Raw genomic sequence first — 24,064 nt, 5'->3', positions numbered from 1 at the left:
GATTGTGGATTTTTTTAAGTACCTTATACCTCATTTTGGCCACCTCTAAAACGTAAATAGTATTTACTGAAGCCTATAAAGAATTTTCAAGTCTGCAGATTGAAAAAGATCCATAAAAATTGACATTAGTAAAAAGTACTAATTATCATCTGTATATGAATAAAGTCATGTGTTTTTTGACTTTGTGCTTAATGTTTTCTAGGGGTATGAAGTGATCCACCTTAAAAATGCATTCTATTACTAAAGGTTTATTTGATTTAGATCTTGTGTGTCTGCAAAGCAATGAACTTGTAATGCACTCAAAAGCTTCGGTAATGAGATCCATGGCAGCATTTCTTCTGCATGCCTTGCTTTGTTGTTTAAAATAATAATGCCTTTTAAAATAGTAACATACTTTTATGATTACAATGGTTTATAAATATTTAAGACTTTTAAAAACTGAAGTAAAATAAAATAGGAAACTGGAGGTTGCAAAAGGACAAAAAATCAGGTCAAAACAAACTTTTTACCCCCAGACATCTGTTCAACAATGTAGGCCAAGTTAATAAACCACTTCATATCTCAATCTATTAATCTGAAAATGAAGCTTATAAAACCTATCTCACGTTTGTTTTGCAAGACTATCTTTAAATCTTATTGTTAATTGTAAACAGAAAATGATTACTTTGTCTCATGTTTTTTCCTAAAAACACTTCTTTGCTGCTTCTATTAAAATCTGATTTCATTATTCTGAAAAAAAACCCCTAATTTCATGTTTAGTATCCTTAATCTAATAGTTATATCCTTGTAAACAAAAATGTAATTTTATTTTATAGCTACTTATTTATATTCCATAGATCACTGACAACATGTAATATATAAATAGTAACTCGAAATACATAACTTTTTAGGGTCTAAATAGAAGGTTATCTGATAAATGAATTAAAATGTTAGTAAAATGATTTCAGATATCTGCTTTCCATAAGCTACGTACCTATTAACCTTCTTTATGCCTTAGGTCGTCTAGATAATCGGTATGTTATTAAACTTGTGAGGGATAAGCTCAAATCTATGCCTTGTAGGAATCAAGGATATGTTTTGGATGGGTTCCCAGAGACCTATGAGCAGGCAAAAGATCTTTTTCGTTGTAAGTCCTGCTGCTTTTGTTTATATTGCTGCTTTTGTTTTTATTATTGCTAATATTGTCATTATTATTGTTGTTCTCAGTGCCATGTTAGTTGAAGTGTATCAGCACTGTAATGACTGCAGTGCAGGACAGAAAACAAAATTGTTTTCACATGATACTTAAAATGTAAGAAGGATTGTAATGCACCTTATTTAATTTAAGTACAAGATAGTTTTCAGACTCTTTGCTGGCAAAGTACTAAGTAAATGCACTTTCTCGTTCTGTGTTGGTCTACTCCACTCAAGCAAGCTCTAAGGCAGAATTTCTTCTAAGGGCTGCTTAGTGAGTGGATCCAGCCAGTGCACCAATACATGTTTTGTGAGCCAAATTAGAGTGGATATATGAGATCAGCTACATTAGATAGGAGTTCAGAGGAGCTCTGCGACATTTCAAGTTGTGAACAAGCACTGTCCATGCATTAAGACCAAGAATCATCTCCATATGTAAAGTACATCATGAGGCTTAAAGGAGAAGAAAACCCAGTCTTGTTGAACTTGATATGCTGGCCTGTAAATGATCACCCTCAGCTGATGCCCTTCTGGCCATTTTAGTGACTATTCAGAACAGCAGACACTTAGTGGCAGAAACTTTTAACCAAACTACTGTGAAACATTTGTACTCACTGTTCTGAACTCTGTCTCTGGTTTGGGAGCATAATGTACTCGGCAGGAGGAGGGGCCAGGGTCAGGACAGTGGCATGCACACATTTTAAAATTGTGTATGCATGTGCATACTCCGACTGCGTAGGCAAACAACTCTTAGTGTCCCAAGCTAGAATTCTGCAGTGGCTGGCAGCATGAATTACTTACTGAATTCTCTAAAGTAGTGTCCAGGTTAGATTAATTTCCAGCGATTGGTATAATTTGAATATAGACAAACCTGTGTTTGTACTGGGCACATTTTTAGCAAATACAATTATATTATTGCTTCAAGTGAAAATGTCAATCATTTCTTACTTTTGTTTTAGTGGAAAGTGAAGATGAAAGAGAAAATAGAAGAAAAATACCTAAATGTGATAAATTAATCATACCTGGTAAGTTTGATAGATTTCTTTTAAATAAACACGAGTTTTCAAATACTGCCACCACCACCGAGAAGTCTAAAATATCACTCCATCTGTTCATATTTTATCTAACATAAAATAAATATCTAATTCGTGTAATGCTGCTGCCCTCTTTTATGAAAGTGAACAATTAATCAAAAGGAAGGTTTTGGTTCAGTTTGTAGGTGTCGTCTTCTTTTTTTTTTCTTTTTATGAAAATGCCATCAACTGTTGGCTGATAACAATAGTAGTGGCTGCCTTTGTTGTGATTACAGCACCTACTAATGGAATAAACATGAGCTCCTGAACTTGGTATATTAAAAAAAACATAAGTTTATCTTTAGTGTGATATCTCGAAAGATGTTACCAAATTCATTTGAATGCATCAGTTAAATTGGATAAAACAGAGTGGTTTTCATCTATGCAGAAATCCTGGTGGTTTTGCTATTCTTTATTTCTTTGCAAGTTTTGATTACATTCAAACAATACATTTGGCATATTTTGCATTACAAGATGTATACGGTTAGATAGTATAAAGGTTGAATATCTCAAATGCTTAGTGTTTCAGTAAATGACGGTTTACTGGCCTCAGTGGAAGTGAAGAAAATTTAGAACTTTCTGAAAAATTCCTTAGTTCTTGCATATACATGAAGGGGACAGAGGTTTGATTTCAAAAGCAGGCTTCTACCAAGTCTTTAACCACTTATGAATTCCTGATTTCTGAAGTCAATATTTTCTGTTATTCATAAAGAAAACCACTTTTAGTCACCATTTCAAAAGAGGAAATGTGAACGAATTATTATGATGGGCTGGAGAAGTACCACTTTCTCTCCCGTAACAAGGACTTCAGGCGTGGGATCTATTTGAAGAAGCTACCTTCTCAACCTTGGAGAAAATTTATTTTAGAAAACACAATGGTCTAGAAAGGATTTGTTTGTTTGTTTGTTTGTTTTGTTTGGGGAAGTTTTCTTGGGTTTGTTTTTGGATTTCTGGAGGTTTGTTTGTTGGAGGGAAGCCGGGGTCGGGGGTGCTGTGTATGTGCTTGAATCTGCAAATTTCTCTGTTGTCAGAAAAATTAGGTCCTGGTTTTGTTATATTAACAGGTTTCAGTAGTATTGAGTAATTATATTAATAGAAATATCAGAATACATTGTGATAAATTCTATGAAGTCATACTTAATAAATACAAATTGATTGTTGAACTAATAAAATACTGCAAGATTCAACCTAATGAAACTACAACTGTGAGACTTCTGAGTTGATGAAAGGAGACAGGTTTTTTTATGGATCCTTGAAAGATTTCTGGTGGTTTTGTCTACCAATAGTACTAAAATAACATCGACACTATATTTTATGGGATGTGGTGGCACAGTATCTTTAATCTACTATTTGGTTTATTTGTACATGTACTTTAATTCAGCAGATACACCTTTATTTGTGAGATTAAAAGTCACAATATAGGGTGATTATTTTCATGACATGACAAACATGTGAGTTGTTAAATTTTCCAGCATAACTTGCTGCTTTGGCTACACCATTCATAAGATTTTTTTTTCCCCTCCTGTACTTATTACATGTATGGTTTTATCATAGCTTTCTCAGAAAATTTTGACTACACTGCATTGCTGTTCTTATGATTTTTGTGCCACTTATTGCAAGAATAGTCTTGTTGATAGTGCTAAGAAAGAATTTGGTTAAATTGGAATATGTAATTTCTTTACAGTCATATCTCAATATTATTGGATTTATCTAACTGGAGAAGTTGAATATAAGCATTTGATAATTAAATTCTCTAAAATATATATATATGCAGTTCACTTCTATTTATGTTCAGTTATGGTTTAAAATTTATTAACACAAAATAGGTAAGAAAGAGGAAAACCAATAATATATAGGTGCTGATAATGTGTTCTTCTTCACAGAATTTGTTATTTCTCTGACTGCATCTGATGAATTCCTTATAAACAGAATAATAAATCTGCCAGAGAGAATTGTCGCTGGAACTCATTATACCCAGGACCAGTTCCTCCAGTCTCTGAAGCTCTTCAGACATTTAAACACAGACGATATGACTGTTCTCAACTATTTTGATGAACTTGAAATACATCCTCAGTATATTGGTATGAAATAATAAAATTAGTAGTCAAAATATGAATAAAAAACTTTTCTTTTTATATATTTAACACTTGTGAAGATCACATAGTAAGTGTAGATATATAAATAATATGTTTAATTAACACTGCAGAATACATATACAACAAACATTTAATTACATACCTGCAAAAATAACTGTTTACTCATAAGGATTCTGAATTGTTCTCATACAGTTAAATTGTTTTAAAAAATTGGGGTTTTAATTGTTCATTTTTGTATGCTAAATGATCAAAATAATTTTCTGACGTAGCTTACGGACCTCCAGACTGGTGTAACAGTATATTTTCATGGACTTCCAATATTATAGTTGCTTCCATTTTTTCTTTAGACTTATCCTCAGATGCCATGACAATATATGGGTAATCTGTAAATGAAGCATCAAATAAAATTATTAGAAATTAAAGGTGGAAGGCTAGGACTGAATCTGTTTTGCGCTACAACTATATGTGAGAAAATTTGTCTTCCCTACACACTATCTAGAAAATTGTGATCATTGGGAAATCTTGAGAAGTTTACTATAATCTGATTATTCAAAGACAGTGAGATTAAGGTGACACATTCTTAAGAAAAATGGGTTGAGGGTTTTTTTTCAGGGAACAGAAAAGAAAGAATAAGGGCAAAACACTGCAACTAAATGCTGATATTTGGAACATCCATTTGAGATGAGTTATGAGAAGTTAATTGTTGAACAGCCTCAGTCATAATTGATTTCCTAAATTGTTTTATTTAATGTAAATCCTGGAGATTATCTTGAGAATAATACCATATATGTGTTGTTAGGAAGTGTAGCAGTGGCAAAAAAAATAGTGTGATAGTATAATAATTTTAGAATTGAGGTAATTCTGCTGTAGAAAGTAAACGTAAGAAATGGCAACTATTAAGATGCCATCAATTGGTCATATTCTTAACTGATACAGTTCTGGATATGCAAGTAGTAGCACTGTCCAAGACTGTTTTCTGTAAAGTGTAAATTCTATGGTAGAATATTGCAATGCTTTCTGCTAAGAATTATGCCCAAAGATTACTCATAAACTCTAGTCCATTCCAAATAAGGAAACTCACTGGCCTACTAATTTTAATTATTGAAATATCACAGCTGTGATGTTCAGTGACTTCTAGATTATTTTCACATTCAGGTTATAGTGTTGATTCTCATCTTCAAAGGAGCATCATCTTTAGGTCCTGTTTATCTCAGGAATTGCCTCTTTACCCATATTCACATCACTGATTGTTACTCACTGAAGTATACAAGCATATAGCTTTCTGTTGTAAAATGGTAAGGACAGATTACAAAGATAACGTCAGTGAGGAACCTTCAGCTCTGCAAATACCCCTCCATTCTAGCTTATGTTCCAGTTTGTGTATCAGATCTATAGAATTAAGTAGCATCAGATTTAAGCAGAGAGCCAACTGCTTTCTCAGTCATATTCTGAAGGAATTTAGTGGGGAATGGTTAAAAAATTGTGCTTGATTTGTTAAATATTGACTCAAATTAATAAAATCTTTAATCCACCTTAATTTTAGAAAATCATAATGTATAGCTTTATGAATTGCATTTATGATTATCATTTTTCCCAAGTCTGAAATATGATTAGCACAAAGGAGTGGGCTTCAGGATCCTGGAAACTCTGCTTTGCTACAATGACTCACTGCATGAAGTCTGCAAGTCAGTTATCTTGTGTTGTCTTTTTCTTGTCTGCAAATTTGGGATGGTGACAAAGGAATGTTAGATCATCTACAAAAATGCATGTTAAGTTATAACAGCAATTTCCTTTGAAGATATTAATTTATGAACTCCTTTTCTGATGATCTTTCTTTTCAATTAGCATTAGTGCTAACCTCAGTTTTATTTAAAAGGTATTTATTTTTTAGGATTAATGCAGTTAATTCTGATTGCTGTAGTATTTGCATTGTAATCCTGCTTGGCCATCTAAAAAAAAAAAAAAAAAGCAGTCTGTGACACCTCAGATTCAATGCTTAGAGAGATCTTAGCAATACTTTAAATGATTAGAGAAGTGGTTTGTATTTTGTATATCCAGGTGCAGCTAAAATTGCAGAAACATTGGACTGCTTGACATCAAAAATTTATTATTCTTTTAATTTGTTATACTTCAGGAATTTAATTCCTGATTCTTGAAAGAAGAAGCTCTAAGAGAAATTTTATCATGTAGAATTGTTAGGTTGCTCCTCAGTTCACTAGCAGAGTTCATACTTCAAGTCCAAAGTACAAACTCTTGGACTAATGGTGTTAAGATTGGTGTTAAGATTGTCTTCTGTCTGTATTAGTGATTAGAAAGAAAAGGGAAGCATGCTTTGCCAATGGCTTTCCAAATAACTTCATAAAGCAGAGAACTGTGGAGTAGGGACTACTGGATTTCCATCTAAAATCTGTATTCTAGTTGTTCTGGTTTTTCCCCTTCCTCTGCTTGCTCTCCTTACCCATTTCTGTGCCTTTACATCTCCAGTCCCTTACCACTGAGCAAGCCCTTTATCTCTGTATTCTATGGATACCTGAAATGCCCACTTTTCCTCTTTTCCATGTACATTTCTACACCCCCTTTCTGCCAGATGCCTCTCCACACTGAATACATACAGAGCCCAAAAAGCCCTAGAGACAGTCCCCATTTTTGTGTGATTTTTTCTGTTTTTTCTTTTCCTTCTTTTTTTTTTTTTTTTTTTTTTTTTTTTTTTTTTTTTTTTTTTAAGTTTAATATGCAAGTAGCCTCCAGCAATTAAAAGGGAGAAGGAAAGAAATGAAAGGTCTTGCTCAGTCTCTATGCTCCTACATGAAGCTACAGATTTGTTTTGTAGATATAAGACAGCAAGAGTCCAATAAGAGAGAGGTCTCTGTGTTTGTCAACCTGTATGAGTGAAAACTTTGGAGTCTGTTGCCGAACCCTAACAACCTCTTGTGTTACCTGCTGGGGAGACAGGATCAAAAGCTGATGGTTTTATGCATCTGGATAAGGTGACATAAGACTGGTGACAGGAACATCTCTGATAGTTGAATAACCTCATTTTCAAGTTTCAAAACTTAGGTGTGCTGTAACTGATAAACAGAATAGTTGTAAAAATTATTTTAACACATTCTCCCTTACATAATTTTAAAAAGACCAACTATTTTAGCTGAAACTAGTAAAGAAAATCAGATGTAGAAAACTTCATTCTGTGTAGCAAAAATTTGACATTTATAAGCAACTGAAATCAACATCTTGTACTTGAAAATTCAAACAACGTGAACACAATATATTTTTAGATCTTGCAGTTATTTACTAATTGTCCATTGACAAAAGCCTTGAAAAGTTCTCTCTTGTTTTCTTTAAAAGATGTACCTAAATTTGAAGATCCTGAGAACAGATTTATCATAAAAGAGATCATCAAAGAAATTGGGGAACCTCGGAATTATGGTTTGACAGATGAAGAAAAGGAGAATTTGGAACGCAAAGCAGCTGAGGAATGCCTTATCAGAGAAGCTCAAGAAAAAGCTGAACGAGAGCGTAAAGAAGCTGAGGAAAGGGCTGAAAGAATGGCAAATTGGGAAGAGTGGGTAAGTTGATAGATATATTTTGAGGAAACCATTATTATTTATGTGTTTTAGATAGCTTCCAGCAACTTCTAATGTAAATACACTTGGAAAGTGTGGCATCAATTCTCTACTTCCTTATATCATATTTTAGATCTGGGTTAGACTGTCTCATAGTGCATTTTGAGGCCCAACCTAAAGAATATATTTCTTTTTGATCACAGACATAGCATTTATCTTGCATGTTGGTATCAGCACATCTTTAAAATGCTTGTATAATACTCTTCTTGTTGCTGTGCTGTAGATCTTTTATTTTACCATTTATAAGTACCTACTATAATCATTGGTGATTTTCCATAACCAGTCTTCTAGGACTTTTGCATTTTGCTCACTGTACTTCTAAGCAGCTGACCAAGTCTTAATTATCATGCCTTTCAAACAAGATTTTTAACTCAAAACTGATCAATATTCCAGTCTGCACTGGAGAAAGGTTTCTGAGCCTGCAAGAGAAACACCTTTGAGAGGTGAGTCCTCAGTTCAGTGAGGACTATGTGATGCAGCCTGAATGCTTTTTATTTGCTAATACTTTAATAAGTACTTAGAATTTAGGCTACCTGACCTCACACGCTTGAAAACAATGGATATTGGGGGCCAAGGAAGGTGAGAGAACACCGTTCCCCAAAGTTCAGCTCACATCTTGACATAGGAGACAGTGGCCTTAGGCTAAGACGCAGTTGCTGCTCCTGGAAACGGAATGCAATTGCCATGAACAAGGCCGACTCTGGCCTAATGGAATGTACAACATCCTTGAAATGGGCAACAGAGTGGTATGGAGGTAGCACAGCTCATCCCTGCTATCAAGACCGACAAAGGTAACTGCATAGCTGTTGTCAAGGAAAATGAATTGCAACTGCTGTCTCAGCAATGATGGTGAAATTGTGTCCTGTAGCTGAACTTTGCTCATTATAATGTCATTATAATACCAAAACACACCTCCATCCCAAAAGCTACCTGCCTCGAAGGTGTGATCCCCCTCACTGAGCATGCATTCTGAATTTTAGTCTATACCTTTAAAAGCAAAGTGAGAAACATTTACAGCAATCCTGACAAAGGTATGTATGACTAGAGTCACTCAAGCTCCACCTAAAGGTAGATAACAGTATAAAATGGCTTAAGAAAAGGAAGCTATTAGGGAAGAAGACTACCATTGAAACTTTGGGATTGGTCAACAGGCTGAGCCTATCTTCCTCCCCTCCTGCAGGGACGCCTGTTGGGTAAGAGCTCTGTGTTATGTGCACTTAAATACTAACATCAAGCTAGCTATTAGTAATCACTAGTGTTTAGGTTTGTTTATATGTTTAAGTTCATCTATTACTTTAAATCCACCTTTGCAGTCAGTATCAATCACTGGTATCACTCGAATCTGCATTTTGTCACGAACTAATATAACAAATTGTTGTTGTTGATTTAATTAATATAAGTTTCTGGAAACTTTAATAAATTAGCATGCATGCTCCTTAGAGTGTGGGGGGGCAAGTGGTCTTGGTCCTGAGTCGAGTTGGTGGTCACGATCTCCCCTGCCGCCTTTACCTTTACCCCGGTTACTGTTGCATCCTGCTGACTTCGTGCCTTGTTGGCAGTCTGTTTATCTTGTGACCTTATTGGGGCAAGATGTTTCTTTTGTTATCCTTTTAAGTTCCTCTTCAAGGGAGACGTGATTAGCAAAGCATGCAGGTTGCTATGATTTCTAACATTTTTTTTCCTAGGCCATCAGTATTATTTAGTCAAGTGCTATTTGGTAGATGTTATAAACTTTGTTCTTTATTATTTTGTTCATTGTTTGTAGAATAAACATCTGGAAGAAGTGAAAAGACAAGAACAAGAGTTACTGGAGGCCCAGTCCATTCCATTACGAAACTATCTGATGAAGAATGTCATGCCAACACTTATGCAAGGGATAAATGAATGCTGTAGGATCAGGCCAGATGATCCAGTCGATTTTCTGGTAAGGTGATTACAGTTTTTTTCTTAAATATGTTTGAATATTCACGTAGACCCAAGAATCTCTGTTAACATAAGGTCTTAAATTCTTTATCCCCACTGTCATGATAACAGTTAATTAACATTTAGTATCTGCAGTACTGGTGAGCAGTAATTATTGTGAAAACTAAAAACTCAGCAGCTACTCTATGGGATCAGTTGATACTATGTACCAAGTAAGGGTATAATCCAGCTTTGCTAAGCAGTAACAGGACAAGAATCACTACCAGAATCTGTTTCTCTTTGGTGTGTGCACTCTGCAGGTCTTATGTACCCTGCCAATTGTGTTGTGACATAGAGACTTGCTGAAAGGGGGACATCAGTCTCCACCCTGCTTACAGCCCTCTAGGAACAGCACAGTATGTTAGTGTAATGATGAATGAAAGCTCTTCACAAAATAGAATCATAGAATGGTTTGGATTGGAAGGGACCTTTAAAGGTCATCTAGTCCAACCCCCCTACAAGGAGCAGGGACATGTCCAACTAGATAATTTGGTAATTCCCTTCATAATACACAGATATATTCATGAGTAAATCCTATAAGACATTAATAGAATAACTCCAGTTGCAAAAGACCTCAAGAAGTTCAACTTTTGGCTGAAAGCAAGGTCAGCATTGGATTTTGACAAGAATTCAAATGCTGTAAAGTTATTAATGTACTGCTGTTCTTCCTGCACATTCTAAGAAAGTTAACAAGATATCGCTGTTTTAATTAAAAGAAAGATTTTATTAACCAAGCAAAGGCTTAAAATGAAAGCATTGATGTTGCTTGCCACTTCAGGCACTATGGAATGTTTAATTGTTTTAACCTTTTTGGGTACTGCTGAGTGACAACTACCTGTAGCTGTAGGAGCATGAGATCTTCCCTACTAACTGAATCACTTTTAAACATCTGTATGCTACTCTTCCGGGTCCAGAAATCAGGCTCTAGGGTATTCCCTAGGATTTTCCATGGAGTGACAAATACTGTCATACATAGCTTGCTCCCTTCGCCCACTACGGAGATGGGGTGACTGCCACCAAGGAGAATGAGGTGGATGGTATTCTGGATGGTATTTGTGGGGAAGAAGTTTCTCTGACTGATCTGCCAGAAATTACATTTTAGAGCCATTTAATACTTTCTGTGATTTTGTTTAAAGCCATATTATCCACTGTATTTATGCTATTTTGTGTAACTTTTAAAATTCAAGACTGGAAAATAAGTGTAACTTTTGAAACTTTTCTGTTTATAGGCAGAATATCTCTTCAAGAACAACCCTGATACCAAATGAGATAAATGTTAAATCCTAACAGCTGTAGAAACTGAATAGAAAAGGAGAACATTCCTAATGCATTTTAAATAAAAATGCTTAGTTTACGAAATTATTTTTGTTTAGGCTTATTATGTAATCTCCATTTTAATTTCTTCTACATTATTACTATGTTATGTTAGGGTTTTAATATTCCTTCTACAAAAGTACCATTTACTGCACATATTGATTAATACATTTACGTATCTGTATTTTATAAGTCTATTTGAAACTGTGAACCATAAGAATCTGTTCTCTCTCCAAAATTTTCTTCCTGGATTTTTTTTCAGTTACATTTTTTTCAGTTCACATTCTATTTAAGCCATATCTTCTTATCCTGATCCATAACAGATGTAGACAGCTAGCCTGAGAAAAACTTTTATTTGAAAAAAAAAAAAAAAGTGTTTGCACTGAAAATGGAAATAAATAGAAGCAGGAAGCTCTCTTATTTCCCCTCCCAGCTATCAAGAGCTAAAAAGTCATACAACGTAGTCTTCTTGTGCTGCATTGAAGACTGACTGGACTGACTGGATAAACTGTTTCCCAGCATAGGTTTGTCTTAAAACCTGGGATTTTATTTAGTATCAAACAAATGGGTGTATTTCTCATTTAATTCTCTTCATAATTCAATATTTGATGTTTTTTATAGATTCTTGAAGAATCTAGACTTTCCAGCATGTGGCAGTCATTTCTTTTCATTGACCTCATATATCTCTCTCAGAAACTGTCCGTGTCTGTGCTGACTGAGCTGAAACAGAGTGTATTTGGTGTAAGACAAATAACAGATTTTTGTCAAAACAGAAAGCAAAGATTGTTTGGGAGGAGGGGGGAGAAAAAGAGGAAGAATTGAAAAAAATGGTGGTACAGAAACATTTTAGTTATTTTATCTATTAGTTCCTGTCTTAGCGTTTAGATGTATTAATGCTTGACATTCTTGTTCAGATATATTAATATTTTTATAGAGAAGCAGTTCTATTTCCTCTGTTTTCACAGTCACACAGCCAAGTCAGTAGCAATAGCCAGGAACTGAGTTCAGAACCATAATCTACTCCAAAGAAAGAGATTTCTTGGGGATCTAAATTTCCTGTATGCTGGCAGTCCAAGTTTCCATTTATCATGTGAGGCAGTTGAAGATGAAACAACGCTAATTTTAGAGAAATTTTTAGTTTGAGAGTCCTATTTTTCAGAGTAAAGATCAAAATAGGAAACTAAAAAGGCAGATAAAACAGGGGTGGATTTTTTTTGTGTGTGTGTAAAGTTACTGTAATACTTTTCTAAGAATAAAGTTTTGAGCTGATCTCTAAACACTGTGACTTTTTTTTCTTTAAAATTTTCTGAAATGTATGCAGTCTATTACAGGCAGAGCGTTCAAAAACAGCTATTAGAAGAGGATCTCTTTGCTTTGTTCGGGGCTTAAAAAGCAAAACCAGCCCAATGCAGGTAACAAGAGTCAGGCGCCTAGCTAGCTTTGCCCTGAAACCTTTCATTTTTCAGAAGCGGGGGACCCCAGCGGGCTGCGCTTGGCCCCCGTGAGCCGATCAGAGACCCCGCCGCGCCTCCCCGGGGGCTGCCGCTGGGACAAGGCCGCCCCGCTCCCCAGCGGCTCCCCGCGAGCAGCCAGCCCGCCGGGGCCACCAGCCGGTTTCCAGACCCTTTAGGGGCGGCTTGCCGGGGCCTCACCGCCTTGCTTTCTATAGCAATTAAAATCCTAGCTTTCCCTCCCTCGGAACGCCCCGGTGCCCGGGCACACCGTCCCTCCCGCCAACCTCGCCCCCGCTGCCCCAGCAGCCTCCGGCCTCACCCGGCAACGCCGGAGCCAGGCCCCGCCTCTCCTGCCCGCACGCACGCGCCGCCTCGCAGCCGTTAGCGCTTTGTTTTCAAACTCCGGCTGAGCCCCCCACTCCGAACTACAGCCCCCAGGGTGCACTTCGGCCACGCACCCGCCTGAGCATGCGCGGGCGAGCTTGCGTGCGCTGCGTGCGGGGGTGGCCGAGCTGCTGCGTAAGGGCCCCCCCCGGTCCAGGACGTTGCTGTGGTAGCGTCTGGGCGCCATGTTAGAAGGCCGGAGGGGAAGAGGAAAGTGAAGCGGCGGCGGCCGGGCCTAGCGAAGAGCTTTCTCCTCCCTCTAAGGCCTGACCCCGGCCCGTACCATGGTCATGATTCCCGCTTCCTGGCGGGACGAGTGACCGGTCCGGAGGCGGCAGTGGTGGGGGAGGACGAAGAAGAGGAGGACAGAGAAAGGGACGACGCGGTGGTGGTGGCGGCGGCGGAGGAGGAGGAGGAGGAGGGGCCGGAGAGACGATGCCGTTGTAAGTTGGAAAGCTCGCGGAGTGTCTTAAAGGCCTGTGTTCTGCTGGCCCTCGCTCAGCGCTCTCCTCGCAGCGCCCCGCGCTCCCAGCCCGCTCGGGCCCTTTCTGCTGGCGCTCGCCCTTCCCCCTCTCGCCTGTCCCCGCTCCGGCCCCGGGCTCTTCCGGTGCCGCAGTGTGAGGGGCTGGGGGTCCGCCGCTCTCTGCCGGGCCCGCCAGGGGCTGCGTGCTTGCTTTCTTGTTCTCCCCTTCCGTCGCTATGAGTCCCGAAGGAGACGCTGATGTGGCTTTTACGTTGTGGTCGTTGCCATCTTTTCCTTCGCGATCTCATAGCGGCAAGCGTGAGAGGCCGGGCGGCCGCGGGGCGGATGGCTGCGGTGGTCCTCTTCGACTCGCTGTTGAGTCAGGCCGTGTGAAGTGGCCAAGTGCCGCGTGTTTATTCCTTTCTCGGCCCGGCCGCGAGCGGTGGAGCTCGTTTTCTCCGGAGAGTCCCGACAAAGCCTTTCCCCGCCCCATGGCTGCGCGAACGGTTTCTCCTCGTTCCGGGGGCAGGAGAGGCGCAGGCGACCCGAGCTGAGGCCGCTGTCCTTGCGAAATTCACCCGGTGCTTGGTGGCCCCGAGGTGCCCGGCGGCGGAGGGGGCCTCGCGGCGGGCCCGGGCGGGCAGCGCCCCCTGGCCGGCGGGAGCAGGCGGCGGCCCCTCGCAGCTCTCCCCGCCCGCCGCCCTCCCCGCTCCCCCCCTCCCGCCCCCGCCACGCCGTTCCGCCGGCGGGAGGCCGGGGGGCTTCCCTCGTGCTTTGGAGCTGCCGATCATGAATTACGAAGTGGGACGTAATTTCTTCCCAGTTTCTTCGCTGATTTCCTTCACTCCACGCCCTGCTTTTTTTTCCCTCTTTTTTTTTTCCTTCCCTGGCGTTTTCACGGCTCTGGGTTGAGACGACAAAACTTTCTGCTGCTCAGTTCCGTAGCCCATAATGTTAGTATTTTATTTTCCTGTATAAGTCGAGGGAACCAGCTATGGGTAGGTGGTCAAGTGTATTTTAAGGCATGCTTATATGTTGTGGGTTTTTTTTTTTCTGTTGAAGGAGAAAGATAAAGAACTTGAGATTATTCGCTATTGCTTCACTACTATTATTTGGGATTACTTACTATTGTTTTAAATGTGTAAGCTTTATGTGAAGAATAACTGTGCTTGCCTGTTGTACTTGTTTTATTCAGTCTAAAATACTGCTAAGTTAGTCGTGGGGTAGATAACATGAGACAAACTTAACTGAAGGAATTTATGGCAGGAAAAACACAGTGGCTGAATGCAGAAGGGTAAATAGTTATGCCAAGTAGTTTCTAATGCTTGTAAAATGAGGCTGCAAGGTCTTTATAGATAAATTTTGCACGTGTTCATTATGACAATGAAAAATTACTAGAAACCAGCTTTGAAGCTGGCTAGGCTTTTTGGCCTCAGGAAAATGGGATGGTGTTTATTCTGCCTGCTTTCATTCTTAGTTTATTTTGTTGTGACTACATAAATTCCAAATGCTTAATAATGACATTTTAAAGTTTGGGCTACTTCTGTGAATTGTAATAATAGCAGTCTTGAACTTTCACAACTTTGGAGTGATTTGGTAATTTTTTTTTAATGTAGGTGTTTATGATACTTTAACTAGAAACTTTTAAATAACATGACATAGTTATATCTGCACTAATATATTGCTGTTTTCAGCAGAAACATTACTTGGCAACTTCACTTATACAGGAAGTTTATTTTAGTTAGGAAAAGTAAAGCTTTCTTAGATTCTGCACTTATTCTGTCATTTATATGTTTGAAATGATTGACTTTGTGTTCAGTCAAGACTTCAAAGTGAGCATTGCAATGCTAGGAAGTTGCAATGCTGGTAATGTTAATTCTTGAGTTTATGAAGCAATACCTCAACCTTAAGCTTGGGGTGGAGGGGGAAGGAAAGCTTAGGAAGTTCCTTTTCTGTATAATTCTTTCCAATTAATGCTTTCATACTTTTAGATGGTAATCTTTTTGAGTGAGAGTAGAACAAACCTATGTCACTGCCAAACTTTCAAGATGACAAACAATACATCCTTTAAACTTCATTTTTTAGGGTGCTGTTTACAATTGACAGGCCTTATTCAGTGCTGATCTCCCATAAACCAGAGGTTATCATTGCTCTTTACTTGAAAAACATTGGTTCAGAGTTCTTGAGAGGTGTACAGCGTTGTTGATACTGCACTATGTGTGTATGTGTTCGTATTTCTCTTAGAAGTATGGTACAAAACTCTAAGAACAAACCTTATTTGTGTACAAGGTACATCGGTAATAGGGCAAACTTGGGTTCTGGGGATGCTGGCATTTGCGAAAGCTTTTTAATGTTTTAAAAAATACTAAGTTTATTCTGGGAACTTATGTGACTTTTTGTTATGATTCTCATTCATCTCTTCTCTGAAGTGATAGCAGCTGCATAAGGGAAAACCCTTAAACTTTCAGTTGCTCAAGAAAGCTAATTGAAAGGAAAGGCGAATATTTCCCCTGTTATGAAGATACATTTTGTTGAACTGTTAGGTTCAGAATGCTCTGTATGTTACCTGAAATGTGAGATACTAGGGAGAAATGAAGCTTACTGAGCTGTTCATGTGTTTTGGTTAGGGCTAGGTTTTGCTCAGAAAGGCTACTGACTCAGTGAAGCAGCAGCTATGTTTATGTTAATTGATGAAGTAGTCTTTATGTAACCTGGGCCTTTCTGACCCTCCAAATAGAGGAATAGCATCATGAATGTGTTTCTTGTTAAGCTACTGATATTATTGCACTTACAACTTCTTTCCTGAAGTTCTGTCCCTACTGAAATAATTGTAAAAGCCTTTTTTTTTAAAAAAAAAAAAAACAACCAAATAACAACAAAAACCCACCAAAAACCCCTAAACAAACAAAAAAACAGAAGTGGAAAAGAGCATTGAGTCATATTTCTGAACACTTAAAAGTGTGCCATAAGTGGTATAAATTTTATCTGTTGCTGGTATTGGTAACTTCTGTGTTAGAGTCTTGAAATGTCATTAATTTTTTTTTTTCTTCAGTCTTTATTATAGACAGTCAAGTTTATTCTCACTTCTGAAGAAAGACTTTTTATATGTTGGGGTTTTTTTCACTGAACTTTGCTTTACACATACGCAAAGTAATTATTTTCTTGACTTTTAATTAGTGACTGTCAACTTGTATGCCAGAAGTAGTACAACACTGTATTTAAAATGGCTTGTACTGGTTGGGAGTGGATAAATAGTATGTTTCTAAACAGAGGGAGCTCAGGTTTTTATAGACTGTCATGGAAAGAATTGAAGTATTCCTAACTTTGCAAAGCACAGGACCTACTTTAAGTCAATTGTTCTTCTAATTTAAAGTGATAGCTTTATTAATCAAGAAGAAATTAATATAAAAAACTGTACTGAGGATTAATTTGTTAGATGGAGTACAGAGGAACTGGATGGCAACTGTATGTGGTTTTGCAATAGCTTTCAGTCTCTTAATATCACTCCAAAAAAGACTGAGTTTATACCTGTTAATATGGAGATACGGCACGGAACTTGGAAACCTAGTTATTTTGGGCTGAGCAGATTTCAGCATGGAGACAAATTCATCTCTTATGGGGAAACACTTCATGAGAGTCCTAGTTCTTGTTTTAATGCTTCCTAATAAATTTTGATTCAGCCTTACCGAATTTCTTAAATTGCTACCTCTGGATTTTATTTTTTTTTTTTGTCTACAGTATAAAAATAAACCTCATTTTTGGTTCAAGTGCTGCCTGCAGAGTTCAGTAGAAATTTCTGTTGTTTAGAGTTGAGAAGCTGCTTCTGAAACTGTTAGTAAGAATGTTGTGGATCTGTGTGTGTCTGGACAGACTGTCTTCACTATTCTTCTGTATAAACTCAGGATTGAGTCAAAGGTTAACAGAATATGTATGAATATTCTTTCTTTTGCCGTAGGTGAATCTCTTCTTCCATTGCCTGTCATTGCTCCAATACCTGTGTTCAGATCTGTTTTGGACGTCTTGAACATCTCGTACTGACAGTTAAATACTTAATTAATGATCTAAATGATCCAGCATTTGTCTGCTTGTTAAAGTAAAACTTTTGTTCAGGAGGGACAGTTGAATTGTCTTAATCATTTAAAACATGTTTCCTGGTAACTGTTTTGCACAGACTTCATTAAGATTTCCTGCCTACATTTCTGAAATTTTGTGTGGACTGATGGCGTTAGCATTAAGCCAGAAACTTTAATCTGGAATTGCCGAAGTCAGTCCTTGTGGGAGGAGACTTTAAAACAAGCAAACAAAAGCCCTCAAAACACTTCCTCTGGAATCTGACACAGTGGAGCTTGAGCTTTGTGAATTTAGCTTCAATTGACCAAGTGGTACTTGAGTAATCTGACTTGGGTGTCTTACATAGTAAATAAGAAGGAATGAATTTTACTGAGGTAATCAGTAGAGGCAAATAGAGAAGAGGGGATAATAATTGAGATTTCTGAAGTTGTGTATTTTGTATTGGTATCTGGAGGCAAGACTGAGTGAGCCAGAGGTCCTGACTGAAGTTAAAAGTTTAAAATTAACATTCTGTGGGTCGTTGGCACTATTTTAAGACACTTAACAGCCCACAGTTTCTCTTGCTTCACCAGTGCTGGCCTTACTGTGCATGTCTGTCTTTACAAACTTAATCCTCAGCTGGGGTTTTGTCATATGTGAAAGGAGTTATATCACTTTTGGCTAAAGCAAGGCTTGATGGCCAAAAGGTGGAAGGGATTTTTGCATGCACTTGGCACACATTTAGATCAGGTAGCTCTTGGGTGGTTAAGATCTGTTTCAAGGTGGATTAGAGATGAGTTTTAAACTTAGATGAGATTCAAACTGTTGTAGTTAAATACTGCATCTGTTCTTAAGATTTCAGTTGTTTGTGCGGTCTTTCATTTCAGTGAGGCATCCCAAATTTCAGGAGTATGATGTTTAGATAATGTGGTGCTGATTGCAACTGTATTTTGTTTGTGATAAGAAGCATAAAATCTTAACTCAGATAACACAATAAAAATATTACCAGTAGAACTGAGGTGGAATACAGGGAGTGAAGAGGAAAAGTGCTTAGAATAACAGGGGTCTTCAAGTGGGGGTAGGAGGAGGGTTAAATATAAAGCGTGCTTGAAAAAGAAGTTCGTGACAGGGTTCTCTGTCTGAGGGTGGAGAAAGGTTCCAGTGTTATAAAAGAAAACAATAGTACAGCATTTCAGATTTGTATCCAACGCTTATGTATGGGGCAGTGTTACATAGATGCACCTGTATTTGTTCTAAGTCTGTTTTCAGTTTATGTGGATGTGTGTATAACCTGATGTTTAAAAGATGCATTGGAAAGCTTGGTTGGTTGGTTGGTTTTTTGTTTGTTTTTTTTTTGTTTTTTTTTTTTGTTTTTTTTCCTTTCTTCTGCCCCCCCTTATTTCAGAATCTTCCCCTCTTTAGAACAAAGCGTAGTCATTTCCATTTAAAAAAGTTCAAAGGTATACAGCTGTGGAAAATGTAAAGCCACTTACAAGCTTTATTTGTGTTTGGTTGTGGTTTGTTTGTTTGTTTTTTTTCTCTTCCACTTCTGCACTGACCATGTTACCAAGGTTTTCTAATTCAGTATTGAGAGCAATATAAGAAGATACTGCCTACCAAAACTTTGGATTCTGGAGAAAAAGTCATTTAGCTGTACTACTGTCAGCTTAGTACAGACTTGATGTGTGTTTGTGTTTTTATATGAGGAAAAAGTTCACATGCATTTGAGAGATGAGATTAACTTGTATTTGAATATGAAATATTGGATCATAACACTTTAGAATTAAACCACTGTAGCTGTTGCCCAGTTTGCAGGTGACTTAAACTGTCAGCATATGCTTTTCAAAAATTTAGGTCAAAGCAGAGCAACAACAGAAGCATGTTAAATTTAACTCTCCATCATTTTCTGCAACTTTATAAGTGAGCTATGAATATGAGCTACCTCTCAAAAGCAAAGTGAGAGCAATATCTTCATGTATGTTTGTGGTTGACAAAAAAAAGAAACAACAAAACCAAACCAAAAAAAGCACCGAACTATATCGGTGTTTTGTTTGTAATGTTAAAAAGAAAAGCTTTGTTGCGGCGAACCCTAAACTTGCTTTGAGTTGAATGTCGGACCTTGACAAGGTCTGCCAAATCTGCCTCTGCTGTTGTCAAGAATTAGTAGCTGGAATAGGACTTTCTGTTGGTGTTTAATACTCTTTGATTTTTGTTAATGCTTAACTTAAATGACTAGCAGATTTGACATACCAGGACCCCCAACGCTCCCCAAGGCCTTAACTTTCCTAATCCTCTTGAGTAGAAGGTTAGTGTTGAAGGTTACCTGTCCTTTCTTTTTGAATAAATTTGGTAGTTTAAACTAAGGGATTCAAAAAGTGATATATCATGACATGTCACAGGTAAAAAGTAGAATGTTCTTTTCAGGAGGGAAGTTAACTGGAGTAGAGCATGATCTTCATGGTTTTAGGAAAAAGTAGAAGATAAGTCTAGGAGTGTTGATCACTAGTATTTTCTGGCTAGAATGTGACATGTATAATACATTGAAGTTGTAAAAATGAGCACTTAATGTTAGAGTTTATTTTGGTGATAATTTACTTTTAAAAAGCAGCTAGCAGATGCTTTATTTGAGGTTTCTTGGTTTTGTGGGAGGTAGAGGGCAGGGAGAGGATATAGCTTTACTCATTTGCCTTATAGTAACTTGCATGACTTGCTGTCATTTAAATGAATGAACATGAGCTACCTAGCACTAGTTAGTTTATTGCATCATTGAGTGGGTTTAACAAACTTTCTTGCCAAATACAATTTTTTTTTCCTGTTATTATACAAAGACACTTTTCCAATATTTTTTGATGTGGTACAGAAACCTTAGAATAGCCTTAACTTCAGCAGGTGTGAACAGTTAAGCTTCAATTTAAATGTTTTTAGCTGGAAATAACCTATTATTCTCTGCAGTACTAATAGTGTTAAAAAGTAAGCTTCATTATATCTTCTGGAGTTGTGCAATCTTCTAGAAGGCTACTGTGCTGAGAATTGTTACATACCATCTCAGTGAAAGTATTCTTGTTAGCTCCTCAACCTTCAAACACAGGCATAACGTTTGTGTAGGAAGGTCCTGTGCTGTTGACAGCATCCTTATTCCATTCTTATAAAATACATGAATATGAAAGCAATAACTTGAAAATTTGTAACTGTTTTTGTGTAACAGTTTCCAAAGATGTGTATCAGGTGATTGATTTAATAGGTTGTTTAAAGCTGTCCTTTCAGTGAACATTTTCAGAACTTAGTTTGTATCCTATGACCATGCTCTGGTCCTGTGGGTGTTGGAGATAATATTGTTTTAGAGTCATGTCAGCATGGTGTTTTGCAAAGACAGACCTGCACATTGCACTACCAGGTGCATTGCTATAAACCAGATCAGGGAAGTTGTCTGATATTTGGCTGGTATTTATGCATTTTAATTTTGGGTGTAAGGTGAAGGATTATTTTTAAGTTGAATTGGTGAAGCATGGCCCTCACAAGCAGGTAGAGGGCAGAGGGCTCCATCAGCATTACTGACTTCAGAAGTATGTTCCACAGAATCTGGGTCTGAGTGACTGCATGAGCTGACAAGCAGGGCACAGGAACAACCAAAAAACCAGGGATGAAATGTGAAATTTATTTTTGTTACCTTGTGAACTGGAGGATCTCTGTCTGAAGCAGTCCCTGGGCAGAGGCACAGAAGTGGGAATGCAGGTGTCGAGGAGCTTGGTCCTTGTTAGAGAGTTACTGAGCTTGCTGTTTTTACCTGTGTATCAGGGATTCCTGCAGTTGTAATTTACCTCTTTGCTTTGGTCTTTCCCACAGCGGGGGGGGATGTTTGATGGGATGCCTCTTAAGTCTGTTGCAGGCCTGTGTTATCGAAACACAAATGTTCTACTTGTCCAACACACAAGGCTAAACAAGAAATAATGATATATGTGTTTTTCTACGCTTTGGCTGCAAGTCACTTGATCATGTATACAATCTTTTTTGCAATCTAGTAACAGCCTATGTTGGGCTGTGTTTTGTCACAGCTTTTTCAGTGAAGTCTAGTGTCTGTTGACTTGGGTGCAGTTTCTAGTTATGAGTGGGTGAAAATTACAGTCAGACCATCAGGAAATTGTCAGACAAAAATAAAATACTGATTGCATTGGATTACTGATTTAAAAAACTGTAAGAATAAATGCAAAATTTTAAATTGAAAAGCAAATTTATTTTTTCAAATTAACAATTGGCAAAAGGGGAGTTCAGATTTAACTACTTGCTTTGTGGTTTAAGTAATAGTATTAATAATATCTAGAGAATGCTTAGGTATTGGGACCTTTTGTTCAGCTGCAACCAAATTATTCAGTAAATTGTTAAAACCTCTTAGGATGAAGGAAGTAATGTCAGATAGTGTTCCTAGACATGATTATACTTGGGGGTTGATTTTTTTTTTTTAATATACAGGATTTTTTAGTATTTTTTTTCTGCTTTGCTCTTTTTTCCTTTTGCTAACAAGCAAAGAAACAAATGTACTAGAACTTGCTTTGTGAGAAACTTGTGTTGCAGCCAAATTCTTGATTTCAAACAAATTATAATACTTAGAATAGATTTAAAATGGGTTTAACTTGTGGAAAATTATATTAAGTTTTGTTGATTTCCATCAATTTTAAGTTAAGATGTTCTTTTCTAGTACTTAGTCTTCAAGAAAATGAGGGATGAAATCCTGAGGAGATGATAACAGGTTACAGAAGTAAAAGTGAAGTTGTACTGTAGTTTTTCCACACAGAATATGTAGTTAGGCTGAAAAATTGTTTCTCATTTTATATGATAGAAATAGTATAACATGAAGGACTGATAATACAGCAATATACAGGGGAGTGTTACACATGCTGAGAGTAGGACTTTCACATAAGCTGCTAGCTTGAATTTGTGACATGGAGGATTCCCTTTTCTTCAGAGTTTATCTATATGAAAGTTGAAGGAGACCAAACTGATGATAAAGCTTTTGCTCTATTAGAGTGAATATTTTGAATTAAGGGAAAAAGATATTAATGAATAATCTGAATTTAAAATATTAATTATACATTTGGTATTAAAGAAAATATTACTTTATGCCTTTGAAAGGGGTTAATCTTATGTAGTAAGAATATAAGTTAAGTAATCCAGATTTAACACTTCTACACAACATTGCCTTAACTTTCAGGTAATACTTGTTGGTAAGGCTATTTGAATAGCTGTTGGTATAATAGCCATATTTTCTGAAATGTGTATTTTAATAAGAGATGATAATGTTTTTGTTGGTCTCTGAAAGGTTGATTAATTTAAGAAACAGGTTTGATTTCAGAAAAGATACTTTTCAGTATGCTTAAAAACAATGATTTGTCATTTTCAAAAATCAAAGGTAGGGGAATAATATTTATAATTTACAGGAAACTTGTCTATATATCAATATAAAACTAGTATTTAGTGCTGCAAGTAACCTTTAGAGCTTTAAATACAGATTTAAGTAGTGTATTTCTTTAAACTTGTTAAGTACATAATGAGCAAGACTCAGTGTTCTTAAAGTTTAGTTCTCTTAAATGTTAAAATATATAACTTACTTTACAATACTGAATATGTTTAAGAATGTTTTGTGGGTGTGGTTTGGTTTTTTTAATGGCTACCTGTTGTTGCTAGTATCAATTCAAGAAAGCTTTAACTATGTGCGTATAGCATGCAGTAATCGCTAAATCCAGACACTTGTATGTTACTTAGGACCAAATTCAGTTTTGAAACACTTAAAATTACTAACTTTAAAGCTTAAACTGTTCTGAAAATAAGGCTGTATTTAAATGTGAATACCATAAACAAATATATGCCCATTATGAAAAAATGCATGACTGTTTTTCATCCAGGATGTTCATCTAGGAAAGCTGTTATTAGTTTTCACAGTATGATGATAACTTTACCTCTGTGTTCCTGCTGAAGTTCTTTTGCATGCTGTCCTCTTCTTGCTAGATTGAAATACGAGGGATTGACTTGAGAGTATCATCCTTGTGCTTGAGGTTTGGCTCCGTATCTATTTGTGTAGCCTGACAAGTACAAGCAAGGATGCTATAGGGGCTTGTAGAATCATAGAAGTTTGGCTTGAAAGGGACCTTTAAAGGTCATCTAGTCCATACCCTCTGCTAGGAGCAGGGACGTCTCCAACTCCAACCAGATCAGGTTGCTCAGAGCCCCGTTCAGCCTGGCCCAATGCTTCCAGGGGTGGGGCGTCTTGCATCTCTCTGAGCAGCCTGTTCTAGTGTTCTACCACCCTCATTGTAAAAAAACTTTTTCCTAATGTCTGATCTGAATCTACCTCCTTCTGTTTTGAAACCATTGCCACTTTCCCTATCACAACAGATCCAGCTAAAGAGTTTATCCCCATCTTTCTTGTAGGCCCCCTTGAGGTACTGGAAGGCCGCTATCAGGTCTCCCCAGAGCCTTC

General features: G+C 37.5%; 2 protein-coding genes across 8 annotated transcripts in view; both read left to right on the top strand.

Annotated features, from left to right (window-relative positions):
• AK7 (adenylate kinase 7) overlaps positions 1-12,710 on the top strand; it is a 28,064-nt gene extending 15,354 nt beyond the window's left edge. Inside the window, exons 13-18 of the mRNA XM_086748893.1 lie at positions 998-1,126; positions 2,133-2,198; positions 4,130-4,327; positions 7,688-7,908; positions 9,731-9,889; positions 11,157-12,710. Coding sequence (XP_086605019.1) covers positions 998-1,126; positions 2,133-2,198; positions 4,130-4,327; positions 7,688-7,908; positions 9,731-9,889; positions 11,157-11,195 — 812 coding nt within the window. The 3' untranslated portion in view covers positions 11,196-12,710. The remainder of the gene's footprint in view (positions 1-997; positions 1,127-2,132; positions 2,199-4,129; positions 4,328-7,687; positions 7,909-9,730; positions 9,890-11,156) is intronic.
• Positions 12,711-13,177: 467 nt separating this feature from the next.
• Positions 13,178-24,064, top strand: part of PAPOLA (poly(A) polymerase alpha) — a 46,940-nt gene continuing 36,053 nt past the window's right edge. For 2 of the 7 annotated variants that reach the window (XM_086748297.1, XM_086748296.1), the window contains exon 1: positions 13,178-13,522. In XM_086748297.1, the coding sequence (XP_086604423.1) occupies positions 13,515-13,522 (8 nt within the window). In that variant the 5' untranslated portion in view covers positions 13,178-13,514. The remainder of the gene's footprint in view (positions 13,523-24,064) is intronic. The other 5 variants (XM_086748300.1, XM_086748295.1, XM_086748298.1 and 2 more) reach the window with 3 other exon arrangements.

Source organism: Chlamydotis macqueenii, chromosome 5, assembly GCF_036417535.1.
Source record: "Chlamydotis macqueenii isolate bChlMac1 chromosome 5, bChlMac1.mat, whole genome shotgun sequence".
NCBI classification, from domain to species: domain Eukaryota; kingdom Metazoa; phylum Chordata; class Aves; order Otidiformes; family Otididae; genus Chlamydotis; species Chlamydotis macqueenii.
This window is presented reverse-complemented; position numbering and strand designations above follow the sequence as displayed.